Raw genomic sequence first — 9,320 nt, 5'->3', positions numbered from 1 at the left:
ATCTTTTCAGAGCTTTAATTGCAGGAAAGAGAAGGGTTAAGTTTTCATCCGCTCCCATTTGTATCAGAGTCCAGTTACCATACAGGCTGAAACAGAAACAAAACCACCGGGGGTTCATCAAGCTAAGGACAAAGGGATGGGGTCTCCGTTTCAACCATGCATGTTGGGAGTCTTCTTGCAGCAAAAGCAGACATGGAACAAAAACAGTAACCCTGAAATGGAGGAAGCGGCACGTGGCTTCTAGTGCCCTGCACCAGTGGATGGGGGACCACTTCTCTGAAGGTTCTGATCATAGCAGGAATCACGCATGCCGAGTTATAGGTAGGATGGCAGGGGGACATACACACACACACACACAAAATTTTCCATCCCTGCCCACTTCAGTAGAAAGGGATTCACTTGGTTTCAGATTTAAATATTTATTCCTAATACAAAACAATATTGAACATGCACATCCCTTAATGTCCCCGCCATCTGGCCTTCGGTCGGAACATCTTCAGATGAAACAAGCAGCTGGGATTCCGACTTCACAGAGTTCTGAGTCTTCTTCGCAGAGGGGGGAATCTTTCCAAATGCTCTGGGCCTCCCTGTTTCTTGGAGAAGGGCAGTTTTATTTTTCTGATCCCAGAGTTAGCACTTTGAGGATTTTTCAAAGGAGGATTAGCCAGACTCCATCTGGAAAGAAGGAGTCGCTTAGCCTTGCCGGGTGATGTCAGTAATTTCTTTGGGACATGATTAAAACAGGCATGGTCACCGTGAGGCTGGCTGGTCAAACACTGGCTGGTGTGATTCAGACCACACCAGCCCCCAGGCTGTCTCCGCAGTGAGCGCCCAGCTGGCTGGAGCAGGCCCTCCCAAGCCCAAAAGCTCCCCCTCTTAGTGACGGATGCCTTTGAGAGCCCATCCATCCTCCATGCAGCCGTGCAGCCACGTGGGACCACTGCCACTGTGCTGTGTGCGGCCAGCGTGGGACACTGCACCTGGAGCGCCCGGGGTCAGTCTCCCTGATAACACAGGGAGGTGGAAGCATCCCTTGGGCTCAGCATTATACAACCAGGAAACCCGTGAGGAAATGATACGGACGTTTTTCCACTCTGTCCATCTTGGCTAAAATTATCTCACTAATTATAGCTTCTATAAACCCGCTCAGGTTAAGGGAGGGCGTGCCAACACCCAGCTAGGAAGAGGTTCCCCTGACTAAACTCAGTCGCTTGATTTGGTCAGCAGACTCTGGAGGACCTCAGAATTAGGAAAACAGAAGGTGTAAGTGGAACAGGAGAGGAGGAGGGGTTGGAAGAGGAATTCTTAAGATCTCTCTTAAGCTGCTTCCCAGGGATGGTCACTCGAGAGTAAGAGCTGCTGGCATCCAAAAATTATAGACCCACTTGAAAATACCACAACATGTCATAATTCACCCTGTTTGTTCTGTGGGTCAACTGGACTGCAAAGACAATGGCTTTTTTTTTTTTAAGTTTTTAAGACCAAGCTGTCACATGGCTCTAGAGACAGGCCTGGGGGATACCCCATGTCCCCCTCCCCAGCAAGTGAGAAACCCCCACAAGCGAAAGATCCAGCCGCATCCGTTTCTCCCAGAACTTTCAAGGAGCTTCGCACTGGCTGCTGCGTTTGGTTTTCGTTTTACTTTTGAGAAACTTCAAGGTCATTTCATAAAACCTGGACATCGAATCCAAATCTGTTCCACATTCTCCCTTTCTTCACTGTAAATCGCCTAGTCCTAAAGCTCTTAGGGAGAATGCGACCCATTATACCTTATCAGATGCTTCCTTGTCTTAAGTCCACGGCAATCACATTTAATTTTGTTAGAGTCTGTGTCCTGTGGTCATGCATAAAGTGCTACACCAGCAACAATTAAAAACAAGGTGCATTCCTGAATTCCTGACTCCAATCTACTTAGGCAGAGTACTAGCCAGCTGATTTGAGGGTGGTTTTTCAAAACACACAATAATAAATGTGTCAGACACTCTGCTGGGTTCTTATATTATCTCTAATCCTCTACTCAAGCCCATTTTGCAGGTGAGGAGGGAACCTCTCCCAGGTTCACTCAGTGAGCACACAGCCCCATCTGGATGGAGACTGGGACCAGAGTGACTCAAGGGCCAGCTGCCCAGCTGTCCACTCGCCACCTCTCATGGCCCGGCCCTCCCCAGGCTGGAATTCTGTCTTCTTATAGGTGAAAGTTAGCATTTACACCCCTTCATTTCACTTAAAGAAGTGACTGATTAGATGTGGAACAAACAAAGGAGAGTGAATTGGGGGGAGACCGGAGCTATGGACCTAGGGATCTTCGGGTGGGGAGCTGGGGAACTATTTTACTCGAATGCAATACAGAAAAAGAGCTCCCTGTCACCCCTACCTCCCAGCCCCCATTTTCTCCCACGTGCAAAGAAAGGAACCTGCCAACTTGGATCTCACACACACCCATTAAAATGACATCCTTTACACAAGGCTCAAAATGTTAGCTCAAACTTCCAAAGTCAGTAAAAGGCAAGTTTGATTAAAGAACTGTCATTGAGACAGACTCTCCACAGGGGTGGTTTGTAGAGCAATTGTTTTAAGCCTCCCCCGCACCCACAGCCTGAGGCCAAGATGAATGCACCCTCCCTGGAGGACTGGCAGCCTTTTTGAATCCTTGAATCTTCCCCCCACACGCTTCACTTCCCTGACTTGTCAGCTCTTAGCAGCAGGGCCCTACTTGGTTCAGGTGACCTGAGGCACCAGGAAGTTGTCTCCAGTCCCAAGAGGGCCAAGGCGGAGGTCTGCTCAGGTCTGGGAGCTCAGGGCCTGCTCTGCCCTTTACTTAGTGTCCTGGGCAAGGCACCTAGTCTCTCTGAGCCTCCATTTCCCATCTGCAGAATGGGCCGACTCCTCCCTCCAGAGGGCCTGAGATGCGTGCAGAAGGGCTTTACAGTGGAAAGTGCTAGACTGATGTTAGGGGTTCTAAGGGGAGTCATTGTTCTTTGCGAGAGCCTGTCTGGCACTTGATGGCAGATGAATTCCTGTGTCCCCCAGGGGCAGCTGCAGTCACCCCTTCTGAACTTTTATACATAGCTTCAATTACCATCAAAAGGAACAGCCTGTGTTCTATGAGGCAGCTGGATCAAAAGAGCCCTATTCCTTGCAAACGGCAGTTCTCATCTGGCCCTTTGTGTTAACTTTGTGCCTCGGTTTACTGGGCTGTGAAATGGGAGAACACCTTCAACTGGGGAAAGGGGCCATGTTACACAGACTGGAAAATACTTGGGCTGTTGCCTGGCTTATGTCTTGCCTGTGTGAACACATACACACCACTCCACAACTCTTGTGATCCAAATCCCCACTGACCACAATCGATGGCTTTTGAAGGCCAAGTGCTTTCTGTTCTGATACCATGTGGCCCTCCCTGATCCCAACAGCCAGGCTAAGAAAAAGGTTTGAGCCCCACAGCTGACTGGGGAATTCAGAAAGGAGGTGAATGGGCTATAATTAGCAGACCATTCGGACATTTCACTTTTGACTCCAGACATACTAAAGTACTTCTTAGGGTCCTTCTGCATGAAGACTTGGGCAGGGAGAAGCTTTTTCTTGCCACCCTGGCCAGGCTCAGGCCAAGCTGGGCACAGCTCTCAGGCTCCCCACCCTGTCCTTGCCCCCTCCCGGCACAGCCCACCGGTCCTGGGCTTTTCACCAGGAGTTCCTGGGGGGGATGGTGTCTGAGAATCTACCCCTCCCTCAGTTCCCCCTCCCCTCCCTGTCACTTGTTGTGGACACCTCTCCAAACTAGATAAATGTACATTTTTTAAAAACGAAATATCCCATTTATAAGGAATCTGAGGGCAAGTCTTGGACAAAGACATAGAGGAGTTTATAGCGTTCTGGAGACATCAGATTTCTCAGGGTGAAATGAGACTGCCCACTTCTGTCCTATGGCAGAATGTTCCAGAATAGGGAGTAGTGGAGGAGGGCTAGAAGTCAGGGCTCAACCGTCCTCCGGTGGTGAGGGGACAGAGAACAGCATGTAGGAATAGTGATGGAGAAGAGGTACCGAGCCGGAAAGGCTCTCCCCTGGGGACTCTGATACCTAAGGAGAAGCTATAATAATGGCCACTGCAAGATTCATTTGCAATTAATGTAACGGCCTCTGAGTATTTCTTACCAGAACTGGTACTAGTAGAAACATTCCCAATTATGGTATATGATTTACTTGGGAGAAGATGTTGTCCCCTCTGTATTTCTTAAGAGCGGCATGTTGTTAGTATTTAACCTTCTGAACCTTAATTTCCTCGTGAAAACTTTCCCCATCTCAGAGGACTTGAAAGGTAAAATAAGATACTATACATGTGTCTGAAAGTGCTGGGTCTGACACAATGTAACTCATAATCCCACTTAAAAAAAAAAACCTGTAGCCATGAAGGCCTCCCCTGTGCCACATATAATTCTACATGTCCACAATCCCCCGGGGAGGCAGATGTTATGACTGTGCCCATTTTACAGTCATAGAAAGTGAGGCACAGAGGGGTTCAGGAACCTGCCCAAGGTCACAGATGAGGAAGTCTGGAGATGAACCGAGGCAGTCTTGCCCCGTGAGGCAGACCTGATCTCAAAACTGCCGCCTCCTTGTTTCCTCTAGGGGTACTCCTTACTAAAAAGACGGGGATTGGGAGTCACCCCTTATTTTCTTAAGTGCCATTTCACCTGCTCCAGGAGTCACTTTTACCTTTTAAGCCTGAAAAATGCTGTGGAAAAAATTCCACTTCTTGTGAAAAGCTGTTAATTTGCATGTGCTGTGTTCCACAGCCAGGATGCCCTGCGTTCCCCGGGAGGGACCTTACACCAAACGCCCAGGGCAGCCTAGAAGAAGGAAAGAGTTCACCTACTCCCGGCCGCAGAGACATCGGGAAGCTCTCTGCATCTTAGTGTCCTTGTCTATAATGGATTTTAATGCAAAACCGATACAGTTCAATGCATTAAAAGCTATTCTTGTTGGCCCTTGGCCTCTACCCCATCGCCTGCAACCATGGTCTGGAAAATCATACAGAATGCATGCTCTCATCTTGGTCTCTGTCCCCAGCCCTTATCTGGTACCAGAAAGCTTCTCTAGGCCTTCACAAGCCGCTGATCAGTGCCCCAGCTTACTCCCAGGTTTTCCTCTTCTGGCCCCATCAGTGCAGAGCAGAGACAGTCCTCAGAGAAAGCCAGAGGCATCAGCACTCCCACCTCGAAGTGACTGCCACGAGCCAGACAGAATGTAGGGTTCAAAGGCGTGGGCCAGATCATTCCAATGGCCCACTATGGGCCGGGCCCCAAGAAAGTCCCCACGGGGCCCTGGGGCTCACAGTTCCAAGCTCTTGTTCCGCAGCGGTTGTCGGGGCAGAAACGCTTGCCGTGGAGGAGAGCAGAGAGAAGGACCCCAAAAGACCCAGGAAAGCTTCTAGAGAGGGCATGCCTGCCTAATTCCGCGCAGACCGTCTGCCTAAGGTCTGGGGATTTCGCAGGAACAGGGCCCAGTAAGCGGTCTAAGCGGGCTCTGGAGATGCTCCCAGGATCTCCCCACTCTGGGCGGATCCTGCTTCCCGGCTACCCCGCCAGCAACAAGAAGGTAAAAGGTCCCGACTCTCCCACGGGCGAGGGGAACAGCAATCCCAGGCTGCTTCCTCCCAGGGGCAGCGCTACCTCTCTCAGAAACCTAAGGATCCAGTTTGAACCAGGACACCGGTCCTGCAACCATTCACACCCAGACTTTGTTTCTCTCTTTTTTTTTTTTTTTCCTGGACAGGTCATAGCTGCCCAGTTTTTCTTTCGAAGCTACAAACTAAATAGACTTCTTTTCTGGGCCTCAGATGGTGCTGGCGGTGGGGTGCGAAATACAGAATGTTGGCCTGTCTACATCGCCGTCACTTTATTGTACCGTCTCACCGTTAATTTAACTATAAATACTACGGTGGGGAGGGAGTCGCCTGCAGCCTCGGACTTCGGGCTGCAAGCCCCGGCGGCGCGTCCCGACCCCAGGCGCCCACCCTCCGGACTGTACACTATTTACAGCTCCTCGTTCCTCTTTCTCGAACCCCCTCCCAAAAGGCAGCGCGTGTGCAAGAAAGTAGCATCGTCTGGGTGTGCAAGTCCTTCGAATTAGGCAAGGGCCACGGCCGGCCCGCGGCCGTCAGCTGTCCGAGTCCAAATCGCTTTTACCTTCCTCTTCCCTCTTCTCCGGCGACGCCTTCGACGACGGCTTGTTCCACTTCTCCGCGTTTTCCGACTCCTCCGACGAGGACCGCTTCTGCCGCCTCCATTTGGCGCGGCGGTTTTTAAACCAGACCTGTTGCGCAACAAAGGACAAAAACAACCGTTAGTATCAAAGGCGCGCTCCCGCAATGCCCCGGGACCCCCGGGGCTCGATGTGGCCGCGGGGTGACCCCGGCGTGGAAAGGGAACCCCGGGGACCCCGCGCGCACGTCAACAAAAAGAGAGGAGACCCGCTCCCGCTTCCGTATTTTCATCCAACTTCCTGGGCCTAAAGCGCCCTCCAGCAGCCTCCGGGCCGCCACTGGGATGTTTTTAAAGAGCCGGAGACCCAAGGAGCTGAGCACACCCGGCTGGGTCCTTATTTCGCTGGGAAAAGCTGCGAGGCCCCGTAGGGTCCCGGGCCCACCTCCACTTTCTCCTCGCGGAGGTGCACCTTCCGGGCCAGCTGCTCGCGGGTACCCACGTCTGGGTACTTGGTCTCCTGGAAGAGGTTCTCCAGAGCTTCGAGCTGCTCGTCGGTGAAGATGGTGCGATGCCGCCGCTTCCGCCGGCAGTGCAGCTGGTTGAGGAGCTGCAGCTCGGTGCGGGACAGGGTGCCCACGTTCATGTAGGGGAGCATCTGGTGCGGTACCGGGGACACTAGCACCGAGCCGGGGCCCTCGTAGCCTGCGACAGAGTAGGGCGCACGGTCAGCCGCCTCCATTGCCACCGCGCACACGCCCGACCGCGACTCACCCGCGACTTTAAAGTCGTCTGCAAGAGGATGCTGGAGCTGGGGGTACGCAGAAAACGAGGGTGCGGGGAAATGGGGGACCTGCTGCACCGTCCACCGGCACACTCCCAAAGCCAGTTAGGGAGCCCTAAAAGCCTAGTCTCCCCACGCAGGCAGTGTTACAGTTTCCGCTAACTCGCCTAAGGTTTGCAGCAAGTGTGCAAGCCCCTGCTCCCGATTCGGAAAAAAAAAAAAAAAAGTGGGGGGTGGGGGCAGGTTTGCAAGAGGAGAAAAGTTTGCGCAAAGTGAAAAACTCCAGCGCTACCGCCCACCCACGCCCGGGGGCTGAGGACTTAGGCGGCCGCGGAGGCCAACACTAGCGCGACCCTACCTGGGGGCGTCGGGACGCAGGAGCACTGCTGGGCGCCCAGTGGCGGCACAGCCCCGCAGCAGGCCGGGCCCACGGGTGCCGCCTGCACGTGCAGCTGCCCGTAGAAGTAGTTGTTGTAGCCGAGGCGGGAGCCGCTGACCGCTGCCGGGAGGCCTGCGCCGCCGGGGGCCACGGGGCGCGGGTAGAAGGCGCCATAGTCCGAGGAGGCGCCGCTGCCGGCGCCGTAGAGCGAGTCCCCGTGCAGGGCCGGGAAGACGACCGGAGCCGCAGCGCTGGGCGCCACCGGCAGCACCGAGTCTTTGCAGCGTGGCCGGGCGGCCAGGATGTTGTCGATACTGAACATGCTGGCGGGCATCCCCGAGCCCCGCGCCGGGACCGGGAGGCGGCGGGGATGCGCGGAGGAAAAAGCCTCAAAGTTGGGGGGTCCACTCTCCTCCCGCGGCGTACCAAACCGAAAGAGAGCGCCGGCGAGCGCGCAGCCCCGCGCCCCTCCCCGCCCCCTGCGTCCGCTCTCCCTCCTCCCGCCCTCCCCTCGCTGCGGCGTTCGCCGAACTCAACCCGCGGGTAGGACGGAGTTTAGACCAGCTGAACCTCTTGTTGGTTTTATACTGAGTCGACGTCATCCTGGATTTAGTTCCTGGTAATATGCAGATGACAAACAGAACCAGATTTGGCCCTTTCTGTTCCTTTGGGGGGGGGGGGGGCTTAGAGGAAGGGGGAGGGGAAGAGGTGCCAAGGGGAGGGGGCTACGGGGGCCTGAAAAGAGATTGTGGATTCAGAATTAATGAAATTAACCTAATCTTTTCCATTCAGCCGCCCCGCCGCGGACCGACGGAGCTGGGCGGGAGTCCTAATTGCCCCGGTTAATCTCATTAATTCCATTGTGCGGCTGCAGTTAACAACTCCCTCCGCCGACCCCTCTGCCCCCACCTTTTTTTCCCTCAGATTGGGTCCTATTATTGGGTGCGATTTCCTCTGCATGCAACTCTAATTCATTGTGGCCAGTTTTACTTTGGGACTACTTTTTTCACCCCCTTTTGGAATTTGTTTTGTTTGAGAAAAATGTGAGGGGCTGCGTCCTCAAGCAAGATTGAAATTCCACTCTTCCATTGGCCCCCATGCGCTGACCGCCTAATTTCACCTCTGTTTTTTATCTTGACATTCTCTCGTGAATGGAACTGGTTAACTCCCTAAAACGCTTTTGTTTTTGCAAAGGCCAAAATTTGTAATGGCAAAACGACGAAAGAAGTGCATCGCGGTTCTTAATTATATGTATATATATATATACTTTTGCAGTCACTTTGGGTCTGAAAACCACCATAGCCGTCCCTAGGCCCTTATACAGAGGAGACCAAATTCATCCACTACCTTGAAATTCGCCACCAAGAGTAGCAATCAGAAGCGATGGTTCCAACTGCTCCCTGCGTGGGTGTCGGTAGGTTTTGTCTTCTGTCTTCTTTTTGAAATTTTTTTTCAAAAGCAGGGTGCCTTCTCCCTTAACTGTTTTTGTTTTCAATCCAAATTCGGGGAAAAAATAAAAGGGACTTGAGGGATTCCCTGTCACTTTCCCCAACAATTGAATCGCATTTTCCCCTCCGACTTGCTCTCTCCGTGACTGGGCCCCCCTCGCCCCCCTCAGCTGTCCTTCCCCCGGCAGGCCCAGGCTGGGCTCCCTGGGCCCCGGCGGCCTGACCCAAGCCCGGCTCTGCTCGCGGCAGGCGGCCGCGGTGATTTGCGGGGTCCTCGGCGCGTCACAGCCGGTCAGCCGGGGCTGCTGGAGGCACAACCAGCCCACGATGACGGCACGCAGGCAGCCGAGCGCTCTACAGAAAGGTAGGAGATGGTGCGCGTGGAATGAAAGCAGCCCCTGAGGTCCTTTGGGCCCGGCGCAAGCCCGGGTCTTGCAGAGCCGTCCTTTCTCGGCCCTTCGCGCAGGCAACTCCGGCCACTCCAGGGGAAGGAGCAGTGCCGGGCCCA

General features: G+C 53.7%; 1 protein-coding gene across 1 annotated transcript; it reads right to left on the bottom strand.

Annotated features, from left to right (window-relative positions):
- GSC (goosecoid homeobox) lies at window positions 1-7,941 on the bottom strand. The gene is made up of 3 exons (XM_045505726.2): window positions 7,344-7,941; window positions 6,647-6,906; window positions 1-6,313 (listed from the first exon to the last, which is right to left on the bottom strand). The coding sequence occupies exons 1-3, from the start codon at window positions 7,696-7,698 to the stop codon at window positions 6,158-6,160; spliced, it is 771 nt and encodes a 256-aa protein (XP_045361682.2). The 5' UTR covers window positions 7,699-7,941; the 3' UTR covers window positions 1-6,157.
- Window positions 7,942-9,320: the final 1,379 nt, after the last annotated feature.

Source organism: Camelus bactrianus, chromosome 6, assembly GCF_048773025.1.
Source record: "Camelus bactrianus isolate YW-2024 breed Bactrian camel chromosome 6, ASM4877302v1, whole genome shotgun sequence".
In the NCBI taxonomy this organism is placed as follows: domain Eukaryota; kingdom Metazoa; phylum Chordata; class Mammalia; order Artiodactyla; family Camelidae; genus Camelus; species Camelus bactrianus.
Note: the sequence above shows the minus strand (reverse complement) of the source record. Positions and strands in the feature narration are given on the sequence as shown.

Bases quoted from the DNA above. Each gene is read 5' to 3' on its own strand.
- GSC (XM_045505726.2), bottom strand. From the start codon at position 7,698: ATGCCCGCCAGCATGTTCAGTATCGACAACATCCTGGCCGCCCGGCCA. The intron at 6,907-7,343 runs GTAGGGTCGCGC...ACTCTGTCGCAG, and splicing joins CTGCGTCCCGACGCCCCCAG to GCTACGAGGGCCCCGGCTCG. The intron at 6,314-6,646 runs GTGGGCCCGGGA...GTTGCGCAACAG, and splicing joins TCCGCGAGGAGAAAGTGGAG to GTCTGGTTTAAAAACCGCCG.